General features: G+C 42.4%; 1 protein-coding gene across 2 annotated transcripts in view; it reads right to left on the bottom strand.

Annotated features, from left to right (window-relative positions):
* The window catches only part of LOC126248775 (protein phosphatase 1H), a 174,464-nt gene that overhangs the window by 46,071 nt on the left and 107,751 nt on the right, over positions 1–20,642 (bottom strand). For both annotated transcript variants that reach the window (XM_049950143.1, XM_049950144.1), the window contains exons 4-5: positions 18,272–18,469; positions 11,441–11,623 (exon numbers count right to left, since the gene is read on the bottom strand). In XM_049950143.1, the coding sequence (XP_049806100.1) occupies positions 11,441–11,623; positions 18,272–18,469 (381 nt within the window). The remainder of the gene's footprint in view (positions 1–11,440; positions 11,624–18,271; positions 18,470–20,642) is intronic.

Raw genomic sequence — 20,642 nt, 5'->3', positions numbered from 1 at the left:
ATTAAACCCTGCTGATTCACCCACACAATTTCATGAAGAGGTGTACATGTGGTCAACATAATCCCTGCCCACAACATTAGGGATCCTTCTCAACATCGGTCTCTTTCCATAATGTTTGGGTCCCAAAATCTTGTTCCATGTTCCCTCCAGATGCAAAAGTGTTGTGAATCACTTTCCAGACCAAATCAGGACTTAGCTGTGAAAAGAACACTGGCCCACTGTTCGAACGCCCAGATGGCATGTTGACGAATCCACTCTAGACATTTCCTTCTGTGAATACACATCAGAGGTACACATACAGCAGGTCTCCAACAACAAAGGCCACTCTGCCAAAGACTTCTGGACACCATTTGTCTCAATACAACACGTCCGGATGATGCTGCGAGGTCAGATGCCAGGTGCCGTGCAGTAATAAGGTCATACTGTTGTGTCCTTACATCCAAATAACGATCCTCTCTTTCTGATATCACACATGGTCAGCCCTGCCCTGGTCTTTGGGGGTCTCTATAAATTGTCGCCACATCCTAGAAATAACAGAATGGTTCACATTAAGCCTTCAGACCTCATCAGTTTGTGACTTTCCTGCTTCCATTCATCTTATGGCCTTCCACTGCAGAGAGTCTGGTCTTCTTTGTGCCTTACTGCACTGTCAGTGACTGTATAAACAACAATTGTGGTTGTGGGGCTACCCAGCAAACACAACCCCACTTGATAGGTGCCCTGACATCATTGTTGATGTGGTTGTCCATTGACCAGAATGCCAATTTCTGTGCTTAACACAACTGTATGGACATCTGTTGACAGTTTGTATGAATATATGAGGTATTAGACACAAGGCAGGGAAATTGTGGTTTGTTGCCTTAATTTTGGACACCAATGTGTGTGTACATAAGAATGTCTCTTCCCATACACATAATCATTTAACAAGGTCCTAAGTCTTGTCCAGCAGCCTGGACGCCTGCCATGGTCCTATTTGTCAATGGTTTCAAAATTCTGTGACTGCCTGGAAATCAGAGTGGTAATCTTCACCCTGTGCAGTCTTCTCTCAGATCGAAAACTCAACTACACTCCTGGAAATTGAAATAAGAACACCGTGAATTCATTGTCCCAGGAAGGGGAAACTTTATTGACACATTCCTGGGATCAGATACATCACATGATCACACTGACAGAACCACAGGCACATAGACACAGGCAACAGAGCATGCACAATGTCGGCACTAGTACAGCGTATATCCACCTTTCGCAGCAATGCAGGCTGCTATTCTCCCATGGAGACGATCGTAGAGATGCTGGATGTAGTCCTGTGGAACGCCTTGCCATGCCATTTCCACCTGGCGCCTCAGTTGGACCAGCGTTCGTGCTGGACGTGCAGACCGCGTGAGACGACGCTTCATCCAGTCCCAAACATGCTCAATGGGGGACAGATCCGGAGATCTTGCTGGCCAGGGTAGTTGACTTACACCTTCTAGAGCACGTTGGGTGGCACGGGATACATGCGGACGTGCATTGTCCTGTTGGAACAGCAAGTTCCCTTGCCGGTCTAGGAATGGTAGAACGATGGGTTCGATGACGGTTTGGATGTACCGTGCACTATTCAGTGTCCCTTCGACGATCACCAGTGGTGTACGGCCAGTGTAGGAGATCGCTCCCCACACCATGAGCTGGGTGTTGGCCCTGTGTGCCTCGGTCGTATGCAGTCCTGATTGTGGCGCTCACCTGCACGGCGCCAAACACGCATACGACCATCATTGGCACCAAGGCAGAAGCGACTCTCATCGCTGAAGACGACACGTCTCCATTCGTCCCTCCATTCACGCCTGTCGCGACACCACTGGAGGCGGGCTGCACGATGTTGGGGCGTGAGCGGAAGACGGCCTAACGGTGTGCGGGACCGTAGCCCAGCTTCATGGAGATGGTTGCGAATGGTCCTCGCCGATACCCCAGGAGCAAGAGTGTCCCTAATTTGCTGGGAAGTGGCGGTGCGGTCCCCTACGGCACTGCGTAGGATCCTACGGTCTTGGTGTGCAACCGTGCGTCGCTGCGGTCCGGTCCCAGGTCGACGGGCACGTGCACCTTCCGCCGACCACTGGCAACAACATCGATGTACTGTGGAGACCTCACGCCCCACGTGTTGAGCAATTCGGCGGTACGTCCACCCGGCCTCCAGCATGCCCACTATACGCTCTCGCTCAATGTCCGTCAACTGCACATACGGTTCACGTCCACGCTGTCGCGGCATGCTACCAGTGTTAAAGACTGCGATGGAGCTCCGTATGCCACAGCAAACTGGCTGACACTGACGGCGGCGGTGCACAAATGCTGCGCAGCTAGCGCCATTCGACGGCCAACACCGCGGTTCCTGGTGTGTCCGCTGTGCCGTGCGTGTGATCATTGCTTGTACAGCCCTCTCGCAGTGTCAGGAGCAAGTATGGTGGGTCTGACACACCGGTGTCAATGTGTTCTTTTTTCCATTTCCAGGAGTGTATTATCTAGTACCTTTACACTTCTTCATGTCACCTGGCGCAAACTGAATCGAATAAGATGTGGGATGGGAGGAACAATTGCAACACTTTACAGCTGGTTATGGTGAGGCTCTTCAAGCTGTGACTGCAACGAGGTAGCACAGGCCATTGAGAATTGCCCCAACATGCTTTCACTGGATTGCTGGGAGAACTACATCTAATTGGCTCAACTATTAACTGGTACCTTTACACTTCTTCATGTCACCTGGCGCAAACTGAATCGAATCAGATGTGGGATGGGAGGAACAATTGCAACACTTTACAGCTGGTTATGGTGAGGCTCTTCAAGCTGTGACTGCAACGAGGTAGCACAGGCCATTGAGAATTGCCCCAACATGCTTTCACTGGATTGCTGGGAGAACTACATCTAATTGGCTCTAAAGTGCTGTGCGGTTGGAAAAAGTTTGACATTAATATTTGATTTACTTCTTTTCATTTATTTAGCTGGCTACTTACAATTTACGTGTTTGTAACTGCTGGTGTACTTGTAATTGTCTAGGAACATCAAATGCTAAATACATAAAATATTATTTTGCGCATTGCTACAAGCAATTAACTGCCACTGCACCACTGTTGCTTTCAATGAAGAACTGTATTTGCTCTTAATATTGCCTGAGAATTAGCTGACACCACTACAAGCAAGTTGTCTACATATGCAACCATACCTTCAGTTAATTTATACACATCCACAATGGTGAGGAGCTGTTCGATGCATGTGTTCCAAAAACTTCAGCCACAGATCAGTCCTTGTGGGCATCCTTTGGTGAACATTTGATTATCTTAAAATTGCTCGCATTCCATTTTAGTACTCTTCCCTGGAGGTTAAGGTACAAAGTGTCTGGAATCAGTATTATCTTTGGCATGCAAACACTGCAGACCACCAGAGGTTGTCTAAGTCACCTGAAATGTCCAATATTATTGCAAATATGTATTTGTGGGTCGAGTTACTAAGACGAGCACAATGGCGGCATCAACAGGGCATCTCTTCTTGAAACAAAGTGCCACAGGTTATGGTCATGTAGCTCACTATATTTCTGCAATACATCACACAGGATATGCTGCTGAACCATGTCCAGTGCCTTGGGGGACAAGAAGGTCTATGAGACTTACAAGCTGCTGGGAACGTATCTTCTGACTTTTTAATTACAACTACTCTTGAAGTTTTTGAACACTCTGGAACTCTTCCCAGTCCAAGATAATTGTTGAATAGCTCCATACCAAAGGGGCCACTCTGTCATATTGCTTAATGCAAAACTTTGCGATGAAGACCAGCAGCACTTGGGGTCTTCTTAGGCTTAAGTTTTGCTAATGTCTTTGCAACGTCGTTTCACATGAATGAGGGCATCCTTACATTTTAATTGTAAGTATCTTCCAGATTTGCTCTTAGTCTATGATATTATGGCTTGTCAGTTCACCGTATGTCCCCAGGGAGGATCTTGCCTAGTAGAAATTCTGCGTTTGTCACCATCCCTGAGCCATATTTATATCAACCATGAAAGTGTTGTCAAAACCATCAGTTACTCTGGTTTTTACATGAGTCCACAGCCTTGATATACAGGCTGATTTTTTCCACTGTGTACAAACTCTCAAGATTAACCAATGAGAGGATACAGAACAAAAAAAGGTCTAATGAACTTATGTCCAGAAATGCATGGTTTCCATGTGCCTCAATGCAAGGATGTACACACCATAGCATGTTCTGTCTCACATGTTCACATTTGCCAGGCTGCATCCGAACAGTGTCAAAGGCAGCATGAATACGCTGTCCCAGTGTCTCCACATCTGGTATGGGCTCTGCATACATGATACTTTTGAGATGAGCCCATAACCAGAAATCACATGTTTTGAGATCTGGTGAATGAGCAGGCCATGCAACTGGACCCCCTCGTCACGACTGAGATGCGTCCGAATATTAACAGCAAAGTGGATTGGAGCGCCATCATGTAGCAGCCACTTAACCCTTCGAATCATCAATGGCACTTCCTCCAGCAGGAGAGACACAGTCACCTGCAAGGAATACCAATAGTTCCGGCCTGTTAGATGACATGGAAGGAAGAATGGTCCCAAAATACAGTCACCAATTATCCCAGCTCACAAATTCCAGCTGCACTGATGCCGATGATTTTCTGTCACCATATCATGGGGGTTCTGTGAAGACACTGACAAAACTTCTCCCAGTGTAGAAGGTCTGTTGCTAGTAAGCCCTGCACATGCTGCAAGTGATAAGGGTAGTAACAATTGTCGGTCACCTGGCTTACTCCGCAGTGGCAGGCCAACTGCCTTCCACAGTGTTAATCACATTTTCATCCAAGTCTGGATCCAAACATTTCAGGTACATCCTTCATGATTTCCTGCTTCCTGAACAAACCTGTCTCAGACAAATGGTGAAACACTGTTGCAAACACTGAATGCTGTGGTTGTTGTCAATGGGGATAGGTCTCGTGATACAACCTCGCTGCCTTCCCCCAATGCCATTTGCCTTTCTGTAAGTAAACAGCCTGTCGGCAAACTCTCGATTCGAATACAGAACCGTTGTGTACAATGCTGTTGTATCAGATCCACTACAACATGAGTCAGCAAGAGAAGTGAATCAGACACAACATTACCAATTACTGTAGCAGGAGAGGGCACAAAGACATGACGTATGAGGTACAGTACCGCCCTCTAGAAGGAAACCATGCATACTGTAGCTGTGGATACATGGTACAGTGTGTATTAGCCTGCAGTCTCTGTAACAATGTAGGACTGAATAAATGGTCTCTATCATGGAAACCATGCATTTCTGGACATAAGTTCATTAGACTCTTTTTGTTCCGTATCCTCTCACTGATCAATCCCTTGAGTTTGTACACAGTGGAAAAAACTCACCCTGTATTTTTCAAAGGTAAACGTTGTACACCATGGGCTGTACAATTTCCAGTTTCATACTATGGTGAGTCTTCCAAGTTCATCCTTAAAACTTATTTTCGTCTCTTAACTGTTCAGTTCTTGCCTTAATGACAGGAGAGCAAATCTTAAGACAGCTAATTTCCAAGTTTTACAGTCTCTTGGCACAGCTCCATTACGGGTCCTTGTAACTGTGCTTGTAGAAATGCTAAGTCCTAGAGTTTTTCCTTAATTCCATCTCTGTAAACAAGAAGAACTCCTCTCTTTCAATATTTGTTTCCAATTAAGGCCATGACCTCATCAATAAAGCCTTTGTGGCTATTTATGTCACTGTACACTTCTCTTGTGTCCATTGATGTCTAATTCCATTGGGAACCGTGTGCCCACAACCGTTTTATTGTCAATACATTTTTTTTATAAATGGGAGCATTGGTCATAAATACTGAAATCCTTTATTTTAAAGATCCATTTCAGTCTCTCCTATGAGTCCCTTCCTCCTTACCCTTTATGGTAAGAGCAATGTTGTCCTACCTCAGCATTAGCAGTACATACTGGCATGGAAATCTATTGGTCCAAGTCACGGTACGCACTCCCAACCCGATTTCCTTGAGGCTGCTGATGGCACAATCAGAAATAATCCAGGCTGTTGCAGCCACATGACAACATGCCCTAGCTGACTACAGCCCTGCACAGCCAAATGCTTTGCCAGAAAGTATGGGGAGCAACTAATAACCATGTGTAAACACTATCACTGTCCCAGGTCAGATGATATCCTTTCAGAACTGCAGTCAGTGCAACATGAAGCTCTGAATCAGCAGCACACACCTCACATACACAAGAAAAATGGTGACCATTGCTTTAAGTAGGCGACTGGCTGACTGTGGACTCTCATTTGGCACTTAATACATGTTCCTATAATATGTGCTCAAGGTTTACTGTCTAACATATACATGTAATAATAAGTAATGCAACACTTTTTTTCTCAGCCTATTTCTGTTGAAGAAATGTGGAATTCGTTGTGGGATATCGTGGCATATTCCTGCTTTAGTGCCCGTAGATTCATGAAGTTACAATAGGTGGCAGCACTACAGTTGTTGTTGTTGTTGTTGTTGTTGTTGTTGTTGTTTTCAGTCCTGAGACTGGTTTGATACAGCTCTCCATGCTACTCTATCCTGTGCAAGCTTCTTCATCTCCCAGTACTTACTGCAACCTACATCTTTCTGAATTTGCTTAGTGTATTCAACTCTTCATCTCCCTCTACGATTTTTACCCTCCACGCTGCCCTCCAATGCTAAATTTGTGATCCCTTGATGCCTCAGTACATGTCCTACCAACCAGTCCCTTCTTCTTGTCAAGTTGTGCAACAAACTCCTCTTCTCCCCAATTCTATTCAATACCTCCTCATTAGTTATGTGATCTACCCATCTAATCTTCAGCATTCTTCTGTAGCACCACATTTCGAAAGCTTCTATTCTCTTCTTGTCCAAACTATTTATCGTCCATATTTCACTTCCATACATGGCTACACTCCATACAAATACTTTCAGAAACGACTTCCTGACACGTAAATCTATACGCGATGTTAACAAATTTCTCTTCTTCAGAAACGCTTTCCTTGCCATTGCCAGTCTACATTTTATATCCTCTCTACTTCAACCATTATCAGTTATTTTGCTCCCCAAATAGCAAAACTCCTTTACTACTTTAAGTGTCTCATTTCCTAATCTAATTCCCTCAGCATCACCCAACTTAATTCGACTACATTCCATTATCATCGTTTTGCTTTTGTTGATGTTCACCTTATATCCTACTTTCAAGACACTGTCCACTCCATTCAACTGCTCTTCCAAGTCCTTTGCTGTCTCTGACAGAATTACAATGTCATCGACGAACCTCAACGTTTTTATTTCTTCTCCATGGACTTTAATACCTACTCCGAACTTTTCTTTTGATTCCTTTACTGCTTGCTCAATATACAGATTGAATAACATCAGGGACAGGCTACAACCCTGTCTCACTCCCTTCCCAACCACTGCTTCCCTTTCACACCCCTCGACTCTTTTAACTGCCATCTGGCTCTGAAAATGGAGTCTGTCAGGGAAATGGATTTCAAGCAGAGAGTTCTCACTGAGTTTCTTTTGGTGGAAAACCAGAGCACCACAGATATTCGTAGGCACCTGCAGAATGTCTACAGAGACCTGGTAGTGAACAAAAGCACAATTAGCCATTGGGTGAGGCGTCTGTCGTCATTGCAACAAGGTCACGCAAAAACCCAACCGATCTCCCGTGTGCCAGCTGGTCACACACAGCTGTGACTCTTGCATTGTTGGAATGTGAGGACATTCTCATTCAGAGTGACTGACACACCACAATTAAAAAGCTCACTGAACAACTGGACATCTCTGTTCGAAGTGCTGACACACTGGTCCAACAGTTGGGGTACTCAAAGGTGTGTGTGCGCCCGCTGGGTTCTTTGCCGCCTAACAGAAGGCCATAAAGAGCAACGAGTTTGGCCCAATGAAGGATGCACTCAGTGGGAAGCAGTACATGGATGGTAGGGAGGTTATTGATGCACCAAGATGTTGATTCCAATGTTGATCAGTAGAGTGGTACCATGCATGCAAACAGGACCTGCCAGTAAAGTCGTGTAAGGCCGTCACATTGAATGGAGATTATGTTGAAAAATGGGGTTTTGTAGTCAAAAGAGTGGGGAATAATATGGTGTATCGGAATCTTGAGTAAAACCAACCTGCTTTCAGAAAAAATATAGGTTGCATTACTTATTGAATGCCCCTCATACAAACTGCTTACATTAATTACTGCACTTGAGATTCAGAGGGCAACACTTGCTTTGTCAACTAGCACAGTATGTAGGCCCACAGGGAGCTGAAAATCTGAAGATAATGCATAATCTATGAAGTCTGTATAACTTTATTAACTGTGATATATTAAATTACTAAATGACAACTGTCACTCACCTGACTCCAAAATAGCCTAACTGAGGTTTTTACTTCAATGCTCAATTTTTTTTGCATGGAATACAGGACATGAAACAAACTACTTCTCCTTTGAGTGGAAGATGTATAAACAAATCCATGACACAGCCATGCGCATCCACATGATATTCTCCTATGCCAACTTCTTTTATGGACTGTCTGGAGGAAACGTTCCTAGCCTGTCAAAACCCCTAACCCCTTGTCTGGTTCAGGTTCATTTATGATATCTTCATCATTTGGATTCAGGGCCAAGACATCCTATCCTCATTCCTTCACAACCTCAAAACCTCTCCCATCTGCTTCACCTGGTCCTCTACAACACATGTGCCACCACCTTCCTGGCTGCTGACTTCCACCTCTCTGATGGCCCCATATAGACCTCCATTCATGTTAGACCCACAAACCACCAATAGTACCTAAGAGTACCTGCATTTCAACTACTGCCATCCCTTCCATACAGCCTGGCCACCCACAAATGACAACTCCTTTGTCCAATATACTGAAGGTCTCACAAGGACCTTCACAGCCTGCAGAAGACCCAGATGCAAGTCCTGTACAATCCACCCACCCAGCACCTTTACTCCAGTCCTGTCATTGACTATCCTATCCCACCAGAGGTTGGGCCACCAGTGCAAGCAGCCATGTCACATACCAACTCTGGTGCAATCCTAGCCAGCCAACCTACTGTCTCCCTCTAAGTGCTCTAGCTACGCACCTCAACCTCTCTATCTGCCTCTCACTTCTGTCTTCCTCAATCCACCCCACGACAAACCTTCACCTCACCCTAGTCCACCAGCTGAACTGCACTCCTAGCATCGTGCATCCAGCCGACACTGTGTAGAGGCACAGGCATCCTCTCTCTTCCCACCATCTTGCTGTAAGTTTGTTCCCCAACTTCCAGCTATCTACAATTCATCCCTCCCACATTTTATGGCATATTCAATTTATTTCCCCTTCTCCCTCACTGAATGATTGTTTTTAATGTGGTTTCCAGTTTCTGTTGTAAATTTTTACCCTACACATAATTTGATTCTTCCTTTTTTGATATATCCAGACATCTTTGTCTCTTATAAGACACAACTCTTTTCATAACTCCAGAAACTTGCTATGTTTCCATTTCCTCTGTCCAACAAGCCATCCTTTCCAATATCTATTCGCATACCTGTAAAGACTCCGTATAACCTCTCCTGACATAAATTTCACACAGCACCAACAATAGCTCCATAATAATTTTTTTAGGCTCCCCAAATCCTTTGTATCTCTTCTAACAAGTCACAGAGAAGCACTAACCTTATAAACAACTACAGTCCTGGCTCGAAAAGCTACATTCCACGTGTGAAAACCATATTATATAACAACTTTGCTGTGATAGCTGTGATACATTATTTACAGGCATTACCATGACAGAGTCAATTTATATGAATGGCCAATGTTGCCACCCGATTGCTGGATCTGCTGCTTGACACAATATAGCTAACCTTCACAGTTGCTTTGCTGCCTTCTAATAGGGACATCTGCCTATTTTCTCTCTTTGTAATGAATGTTTTCTGTCCTTGCTTCGTGTTTTATACACCACACAGAATTTTTTCATTGTCATACTAACAATCATAATTTTGTTCTTTTCATTCTTGGACATTTTTTTTCCAGCTTCAAAATGTTTTATGTATGTTTCCACGCAATTAGTTTTTCATGAAATATTCACTTCTTACAGACTGCTGCAGTACAAATATGTTCAATGCTTTTTAGCATTCACAACCAATCTAACACCTAAGTATAGACAAACTCCAAAAATCCTGAAGAGCGACTTCATTTGCCTTGTGGCCTTGTGCATGGTAAATATCAAACCTACAGGGTAGAGGTAACTCCACAGATGCGGAACCACACTTCTAAAGCAAAACCATGTGGATAAACAGAAATTTAAAGTCAATCAGTAGGAGATGGGAGAAGGGGAAAATCTGACAGGCTATGCTACCAGCATGGTAGCCATTTTGAAGCTGCAATTTTGGACGGAACTCGTAATTTTCAAATGAAAAGGGGGCCATGTGACATACCAAACAGATAGAGAATAACAGGAGAAAAACAATTAAGCCTTTCATGTGAAAACAGCTTTATTTAAGTTATGACTGAAGTTTATTTCTCACAGGTGACGTGAAAGCTGACACTGTTAACACATGTTGAATGCATTAAGATCGTCCTGATATCAGGAGAGAGGAGCACCCGTGTTACCACAGAGGATCAATGCCTCCTAGACAGATCACCCATTACCCACAGTGCAACGATGAAACTTCTTGTGAAATTCCATGAAATTTTCTCTGTCGCAGGCAAATCATAAGCTGGATGAACAAGAACTGCTATGGACGAAGCAACATCAACTGCTCTTTTGGCAACATTCAGTACGAGTCCAGAGGGCAGTACTCGTCGCACCTTGCAGGAAACAGGTCAGCTGTACATCAAAAATAATAATTTCGCCCACACACACACACACACACACACACACACACAATGTGAGTTAACTTGTAAACAAATATAGTTATGCTCAAATTAAAGGACCATTGTTTGTATCGAGTAATTATTTATCTGTTTTGTATATCATATGATAGTCTTTCCGCTGAAAAATTATGAATTCCACCCAAGAGGGTGGTTACAGCATCACGTTTTCTCCCTCTCCCTTCTCATACTACTTGAATTTAAATTTCTGTTCGTCCTGTTTTTGTTTTGGAAGGGTGATTCCACACTTATGGACCATTCTGTATTATTACAAAGTAGCACACCTGGATCCCAAGTTCTTTTAATGATTCCACATGATGTGATACACTAGGATGCATTTTTCATTTCATTTCATATAGACAAATATTCAAAGAGTACATTAGGACCTGATTAATCTCTAATTTGTGAAGTCATTTCACTCAATATTCCATTTTTGACTCAATGGAGAACTTGTGTACAACTACTTCAAACCAAATAACTCACACAATAATTCTGCACAGCTGCAGAGAAGGAAAATAGATTGACCATACACAAAAAAGAACATACCCGTTTTCCTTCACCGACAACAACAGGGTATTTTAAATCATCTCGTGTAACGATTTTGTATGCCCATCCATTCATGAACGAGTCTCGATACAAAATCTTCTTCCCTAAATCGTGCATCGTTGGTCGTCTAATATAATCTAGATGTGTGAATTCATTACCCAACAGCTCAGGTTTCAGGGCAGCCTGCAGTAAGAAAAACATAATTTATTTTAGAAAGATGAAATTCAAAATATGTAAATGATATCAAACTCTTTAAACAGAAAATGTTCATCATCATGTATACTAAATTAATCAATAAGGAAATAGCTTCCATTAAAAAGAGCCACTTGCAGTAGATACGAACGTGACCTCATGTCACACCAATATGGAATTAGTAACGACCAAAGGGACATCCCCATATATGCTCAGCCAAGGAATAGTCAGATAACCTTTCAGGTCAAAAAAATTGTGTCTACACCACAGAACTTCCTTGGTTTAGAAAAATGAATGGTTACATGCCTTATCATGCAGGACAATGAGCTGGGTATGCCTTGGAGAAAAATTTGATTTTCAATATTTTGCACAATTACTGACCGTATTAAATATTTTTAAATGTCGTCATAGTCTACTCATGAAGAGGTATAGTATTATGTTAAAAGTTTAACACAATAAGACAAGTATTACAGTAAGAAACTGTGCGTTTGTCTTAAGCAAGCATAACTGATGGCATGCAAATACCTAGACTTTATTCATACAGTATTTGTGGGTGAGAACATTAAGCGACTTCCCAGAAACTTTACAATTAATTTCAAATGTTTATGAAACTTTTTCACGTTGACAGCTTCACAAAATGATGAAAGCAAAGAAGTTTATCAGTTACTAAATTTTCCCTGTTCATGCAGTAAAACTTCAGCATCAGACATGACATTTTAATTTATTATAAATACATTTGACTTAAAGGAGACTCTCACCAAAAAGCAGAAGCACTGAGTCGTCGGTAGGCACACACAAAAGAATGGAACCTTGATAGTTTTCAGGCTTATCCTTTGATGAGTCAGAGTAAAATGAAACACACACACACACACACACACACACACACACACACACACACGCCTATGCCCCTATGTGATGCCAGCTAGACTAAAACTATTTTTTGGCAGGTGGACTGGTTGTCGTGGGGGTAATGTTGAGTAGGGTGGGTAGAGGGAGAGGGAGGCAGGAGGCAGGGAGAGGGACTGGAGGTGGGTGGCTAGTGGCACGAAGGGGCACAGCTCGTTTGCCAGCTAGGAATGAGGGAGAGAGGGCATGTATATGGGCCGGCATAACTGTAGCAGCTGTTGGAAGTAGTAACACTGAAGGCGAGATAGGGATGTCAATTGGGAGGGGTTGAAAGGACAGAGGAATGGGGAAAATGTTGCATGGAGGGTGTGAGGACAGAGGGTTACCTGAGACTGAGACCAGGGTTATTATGGGAGTGAGGGATATCTGCGCAGTTTGGAGAAACCGGTGGTGGAGAGCAGGATCCAGATGGCTCAGGCCGTGAAGCAGCCACTGAAAATGGGCATGTTGTGCTCCACTCCGTGTTGTGCCACCATGAGGTCCACTTTGTTCTTGACAACAGTTTGGTAGTGGCCACTCATGATCCTTGTCGCAAGGGTTTGGGAGTGAGATTGGCATAGGGATGGACTATGATGATGTGTAGGTTGGATGGATTACAGAACACCACTTTAGAAGGGGCTGGAAGAGCATTGGTTAAGATGTTCCTAATTTCAGCCCTACACCGAATTTTAACTATGCCAGGGTGTTTACATGGACAAGGAAAAATAATTCCCGGATTTTTCCTGAATTTCCCGGTTGAAAATACACTTTCTCCCGGGTGAAAATACACTTTTTCCGTGTTAAGTGACAGTATACTTTTTCTCGGCACTTATCAATCCTTTTATGGTTTATGGTTTTATACACCGGCATAGAATTTCCCGGCACTTCAGAAGATGAAACTCGGGGGAAAAAACACGTTTTGGAAAGATCTTTGATGTGCAGCAACATATACACTGCATATTTCCGTGTTACGAAGGTATAAATTTGAATTCCACCAAACAGCGCATGTTACTTTCCCAAGCATTAAAATCGAGATTGCCACGCGCTTTTGTAAGCCAGTCACAGCTCATGTTACCTGATCTCACCAGCTGATGACAGCATTTGACACGTGATGTAGTCAGCCAAAAGCAAGATCACTCTCAAGTAGCGCGAACACACAAATAAGAAAAATTAGTAGCTTAAATTAATGTACAATTGTTGCTACAAGAAAAGAAAAGCTATCACATATAATATTGGTCTCTAAGATTAATAAGCTGTAAGAGAAGCTCAGCTTCCACATATATTGTTGATCTTTTTTGCGCACCATACAACACATAAATGTGCCAGTAAAATTTTTTAATAACGACGTAAATGTCTGATCTTCTGGGCTCGAAATTCTTCATATGGTCATCCCCAAAGAGTTGATTTTTAAATGAGAGTCAAACGCTCTGTGATTTAAGATATTCGTCGTACACTCTCTCACATAGTTTATCTTACATAAAAGGAAATTTACTTTGAAAGTAACGCTTTTCAAAGCAATATTCGCAATATTTTTCCGTGACCTATTAGAAAGGTACGTTTCAGCAGTTGCCAGAGAGCGCCAGATAACAGGCGTCACTGCACTTGCGCAGCTAAGATGATGCAGGAAGCTCGCATGTTCGTACGTGTGAAACATTAAAAGATCTTGCATTAAAACGAATCTAATGTAAAAAACTGTCACTTCACGCTCATTGGAGGCAATTTGTTGTTAAGAAGCACTGCACAGTCTTCCTAAAGCCTTTGACACACTTTGCTGCTGGCAGACGCTTGTATGAGCACTGTGTTTTGTTGTTGTATATGTCGCATTTTCTTTGCGACTTAAGTTTTATTTTAGTTTTTTTCTCTCGTTCATGTTTTGTTGCTGCAGTATTATTCTGCAGAAGCGGGATACAGTAAATTTTTTTTTTGTTAGAGTATTGGTTCTTACCAGTCAAAATCACAAAAATTTAACTGAAAACTAAAACAATGAAAAATTCCCAGAACACAAAAAGATTCCCGGGTTTTTACCGGATCTCCCGGTTGTCCCGGGTCGTAGACACCCTGTATGCTGAACTAATCAAAGAGCTACTCTCCTTCTCCTGATCCCTACAGTGGAAACACTTCTTTGCTACTAATACCTCCAACCAAAGCCAACCTAATCCCAACACTGAACACTGCCTCTCCCAGTTCATACCACTACCCAACTACGACCATCCCCCCCCCCCCCCCCCTGCCAATCAACTTCTCACACAACTCCCAACTATCCCCAGTCAGCGTCTGGAAATACCTTACCTCCAATTTGGTCTACCTAACCTTCCCAAGGTCCCTTCCAAAGAACACTGACCTTTCAGCAGAAGGAAAGACAGCCATTTACAACCTCAAAACAGATGCTGACCTAATCATTGCCCCTGCAGGTAGAGGCGCTCTACCACTGTCATGATAGGTCACAACCACTGCCTGAAGGAAGGCCTCTGCTGACTGGCTGTCTCCTCCACTACAACTTCTGCCAGATTGATCTCATCGTGTAAGTCCAACAGAACCTCCAATCTCTCCTGAAATCTACAGGCCCTTCCAAGAACCTCTCACTTGAATCCACTCCCTACTCACCATAACACCACCCCAGTCACCTACCTTCTAAATGCTCCCCAAAATTCATAAACCCAAAAATCATGGACACCCCATTGTCGGTGGTTATTTTGTTCCCACTGAAAGAATTTCTGCTCTTGTTGACCAACACCTCCAACCAACTGACTGAAACCTAACCTCCCACAACTAAGAAACTAACCACTTCCTTCACTGACTTCCCACATCGGTCCTTCCTGCGAGCAAGTTTTCTATCTTTTGTGTGTGCCTATCGACAACTCAAAGCTGCTGCTTTGTGGTTAGTGGTTTCCTTTAATCCAAAAGTATTTACATTCTACAGGAACTTTCCTGTGACATTTCAATGTATTACTTCTTTACTAGCAACTCCATTAATGACACACTTTGCAAGCAGTATATACACACATAAAAAAAAGTTTTGCATCACCTCAGTTCTAAGAGTTCCAGAACCCGTACAGAAAATTGGAATACAGATCAACATAAACATCATTTCTGCCCTTTTTATTGCTCATGAAAACCACACATTGCATGTTGTACCACCAAATAGCGAGACCTTCAGAGGTGGTGGTCCAGATTGCTGTGCACACTGGTACCTCTAATACCCAGTAGCATGTCCTCTTGCATTGATGCATGCCAGTATTTGTCGTGGCATACTATCCAAAAGTTCATCAAGGCACTGTTGGTCCAGATTGTCCCACTCCTCAACGGCAATTCGGCGTAGATCCCTCAGAGTGGTTGGTGGGTCACATTCTCCATAAACAGTCCTTTTCAATCTATCCCCAGCATGTTTCATAGGGTTCATGTCTGGAGAACATGCTGGCCACTTTAGTCTCTAGTTAAGTGATGTTACCCTGAAGGAAGTCGTTCACAAGATGTGCATGATGGGGAGCGAATTGTCATCCATGAAGATGACTGCCTTGCCAATATGCTGCCGATATGGTTGCACTGTTGGTCAAAGGATGGCATTCATGTATCGTACATCCGTTACTGCGACTTCCATGACCGCCAGCGGCGCATGTCAGACCGACATAAGGCTACCCCAAAACAGCAAGGAACCTCCATCTTGCTGCACTCGCTGGACAGTGTGTCTAAGGCGTTCAGCCTGACCAGATTGCCTCCAAACACGTCTCCGACAATTGTCTGGTTGAAGGCATAGGCGACACTCATCGGTGAAAAGAACATGATGCTAATACTGAGTGGTGGACGTCAGAAGCCAAGTTGTGCATCATGCAGCCTATCGCGCACAGTTTGAGTTGTAACATGACATTCTGTGGCTGCACGAAACGCACTATTCAACATGGTGGCATTGCTGTCAGGGTTCCTCCGAGCCATAATCCGTAGGTAGCGGTCATCCACTGCAGTGGTAGCCCTTGGGGAGCCTGAGCGAGGCATGTCATCGACAGTTCCTGTCTATCTGTATTCCTTCAGGTACAAACAACATCGCTTTGGTTCACTACGAGACGCTTGGACACTTCCCTTATTGAGAGCCCTTCCTGGCACAAAGTAACAATGCGGATGCGATCGAACTGCAGTATTGCCTGTCTAGGCATGGTTGAACTACAGACAACACGAGCCATGTAGGATTAGTGACATCTCTGGACAGTCAAAGCGACTGTGTCTGTGATACAATATCTACAGTCAATGTCTATCTTCAGTAGTTCTCGGAACGATGGTGATGCAAAACTTTTTTTGATGTGTGTTCATATATCAATGAATGTACCTGTAAAATTATATTACTGTACAACACACAGTTCAGGAGATATGACATCATAAACATTTAGATGTGTGAAAAACTTACTTTTACTTAAAATAGAGTGCAAATTACCCAGACTATATTCACCTAGCATCTCATAATGAGAGCACTTAGCGACTTCCAAAAACTTTAAGCATGCTTTCAAACCATTTTTAAACATTCTCACTTGCATGTTTAACGTCAAATATTTAACATATTAACTCATCTGTAAGGTAACCAGAACTTTGAAGCTGTTTTTACACATGGGAGTTCAGTTCTTTAAAGATTCAGGAATTTATGGTATTGTCTGATGTCCAACAAGTCACACATCACTACCACACTGATTCCTATGGAGGCAAACCGTACTGTGACTTTAACTGGAATCTACATGGAAGCAAGATTCATCAGAGAACACATTGTGTCTCTGCCACAGTAGGCAACTGGGGCATTCTGCACCCAAGTGTCATCTTGCACAATGTAAAATTTAAAGGACAAAATGTACAGTTAAAAAGTCGTGATGAATGCCAGCCTTCCACACGACAGTACTGATGAGGGCAGAGAAAGTATAGCAGTACATCATGAGGTTCTGCAGTCCCTCCGCTTTCTGTTTCTGCCTGGAACACTCGCAGAATAAATGCAGACCTATACTGAATGTGCCCATGAAGCTGACAATACTGAAGAGGCATTAGAAGCTTGCAGAATACCATCTGTCGTACAGCTACAATGACATTTGCTTCTCCATCAGCAACTGAGCTCTGGAATGTCTATATGGTGGTGGACGTGGGGAGTTGTCTCTATTAAACTCATGCTTTACATCTTTCTTTATTATAGCACACTCTGCTAATGCCATTACAGTAAATTACTTACAGCATTTCAAAAACTACAGAACACTCATGAAGAAGAAAATTTTAAGCATAGGATGATTCAAACACGAAACATGTAGTGCAGAGACTACTTTTAATGACATAAAGTCAGAATCAGATATTATACAGTTACTCTCAGCAACTGAGGCCAAATCATAAAAGTCACAAGGAGCATTGCTAGTATTTCATGCTTCATGCCATTAGATGTGTAACAACTCATATAATTGAAATATGTAGTTTATTAGCAATGCCATATTAACAAGGAACCCAACATATTTATTTTCTTCCTCAAATTATTTTGTGAATTGCCCTGGTTTGCTTTCTAATTATATTCTGGGACATGGCATTAAAATAATCATTATGAGCTCAAGAAATTGAAGTTCTTACTGAATTTCCTCTACCCATACACAAATTTTGTAGTTTAGTGCCAATATTTTCTCTAATAATACAGGAAATGCAAATATATAAAAAGTAATTCTTTATACTGGAAAATACAATATTGCAGTTTTTATGGTTTATCATGAATGAGAATTATAATTTCAACTAATGTGCTATACATACCAAGTGTCTTACTCGTGCTCTTTCTGATTCTGGCGTGAAATCATGTGACATCGGAACGACTGTTCTATTTTTCGCTAGAACAGCCCTCGAATCTCCGGCATTTGCCACAAATAGCTTGCCCAGAATAAACAGGGCAACTAAAGCTGTGCATCCACCTTTCATTCTGTACTTCTTTTTATCCTCCAAAATCATTTGGTCCTGATATTAATGAAAAAAAATTACTGAACCAACAGTAAACATAAGCATGTGATAACAAACATTTCTCTGTGTTTTAAGTAAAGCTTTATAAAATAACAAAAAAACTTATTTGGGCTATAAGACATGTGCACATTTTCTTCCTGAAAATAAGTATGGTCTACAAGTGATTTCATTTAGACTACTTACAGCCATTATCACACACCAGGCAACAAGTAACAATATGCAGAAGTGTAGAACTCATAGCCTCCACAAGATTTAGAGAATGAAGTACCAAATCTAATTATAAACCATATTTCTGTAGCTCGTCCTTGTTTCTTAAATTATTTGATGTTTCAGTATTAAAGAAGTAATAGTATCTTTTTCAACCATATTACATAAAAAAGCTAAAAAAATCTACGGTGGTTGCAGTTAATATTAGTAATACTGGCACAGAGAAATCAATTCCCCTATAAATATGTGAAAAGTCACATGTGTTAGAGATATAACAGAAATTGACACTTCACTAGTGCACAAAATGAGCCAAACTACAGTGAAACTGGAACATCAGTTTGCAGCCATACATGACAGTATGCTACATATTTAACTCATTTTATTATGTCCACGCAGGAAGTGTTAATTTTTCTTGGACATACAATAATAGCACACACACGCACGCACACACACACACACACACACACACACACACACACACACACACACACACACACACACACAAAAGCAATACCATGTAAGCATTTGTTAGAAAAGGGTGGGAATGAAAACATATAAAAAGAATCTGGCTTTGGTGAGTAACAGGTACAGATACGACAAATGATCTTGACCCAACACATGGAAACTGGAGGCTTCCCTTAAAAACCATTCCACAAAAAGAAATCTGTGCCTTCACCAGCCAATATACCTTGATTATTGGACCATCTTGAGATGTGGCACTGTACTGTCGGAACACTGTGCACACTCCAGTGGATAATTAAATGAATTACCCAATTAGGCATAATAATTAACAAAAGTAATTATTTGGAAAACACGGTAATTGATGCAGTATTTTATTACACCAAAAATGGTGAACACTGCGTAACAATTGGAGTGCATATAATGCAGATATTTGTGCTTTAATTCCAAGAGTCTGTCAGAATTTACTGAGGTGGCTGGAAGCAAGGGTTCCAGATGGTGCGTTCAGGGGCTGATGTGGCTGGCAGCTCCTAATAGTACCAGTCAGCACAATTGGTAGAGCCAGCATGGGCTGGAAAGGGGAGTAGCAGGTGCACGGATACCGAGAAAGAACCCACAATAGAAGTTAAGACACAGTTTATGAGGGTGGTTACGCCTTAACTTCAGTTCTGGTGGACGAGTCCATCAGTGGACACTGCCCGCAGGAAAAATAGTCCACCTTACTTTCTGTTGGGGTGGACTGTAGCAAAGTCAGAGTGTTTGTTAAAGTAACATTTAGAGTTGGTCTCCAGGTCAGTAAACAGTAGAGAATGATATAATTACAAGCAGAGTTAATATCTAGTAAACCATGGTATCTCATGTCACTGCCACCAATAATTGTGATAAGTGGCACAATGTGCCACTGTTAGGAGAGATCTGGCTTGGCAGCTGAGTGGGAAAGACATCTGTCGAGTATTGCTCTGTCCTGAATGCACAATGAGCTTGCTTTGGGCACATACGGTGATAGTAACATTGTCTAAGTAAACTCGCACAGGCAGTGAACTTTAAGACTGTGTCTAAGTATATTTCTGCTGAGAACCTGCAGAGGCTTAGACACGAATAGTTAATGAACAAAGCTTATGGCATGTGCAATGTTCACTTCCATGCCTGAAGACAGGTGAGCGCGGTGTACTGGCAAACTCTTAGCTATTCAAGTGTTGTAATATTGCCGTTGCCGATGATCCTTTGGTCGTGACTCACAATTTGTGGAATTTATTTGCTTCAAGAATATAAAATTATTTATTTATGGTTTTCCTGATTATCCTGGTGAGGTGCAAAAACTCCCGTGTGCCAAAGATCACTATTGGCATCTCCCCAACATAGAGTAATTCTATTGCGGCATTTTCAAAACAAACTCTTATTCTTATTTGAGGCCTATGTACCACCGGTAGCAGCACACTCCTGTTTGAGCAAGCTCTGTGAATACTGGTAAGCGCCATCTTTGAATTTGTTTCGATGTAATTAT

Source organism: Schistocerca nitens, chromosome 3 (assembly GCF_023898315.1).
Source record: "Schistocerca nitens isolate TAMUIC-IGC-003100 chromosome 3, iqSchNite1.1, whole genome shotgun sequence".
Taxonomy (NCBI): Eukaryota; Metazoa; Arthropoda; class Insecta; order Orthoptera; family Acrididae; genus Schistocerca; species Schistocerca nitens.
The sequence above is the reverse complement of the archived record's forward strand: the minus strand, read 5'-3'. Positions and strand labels throughout refer to the sequence as shown.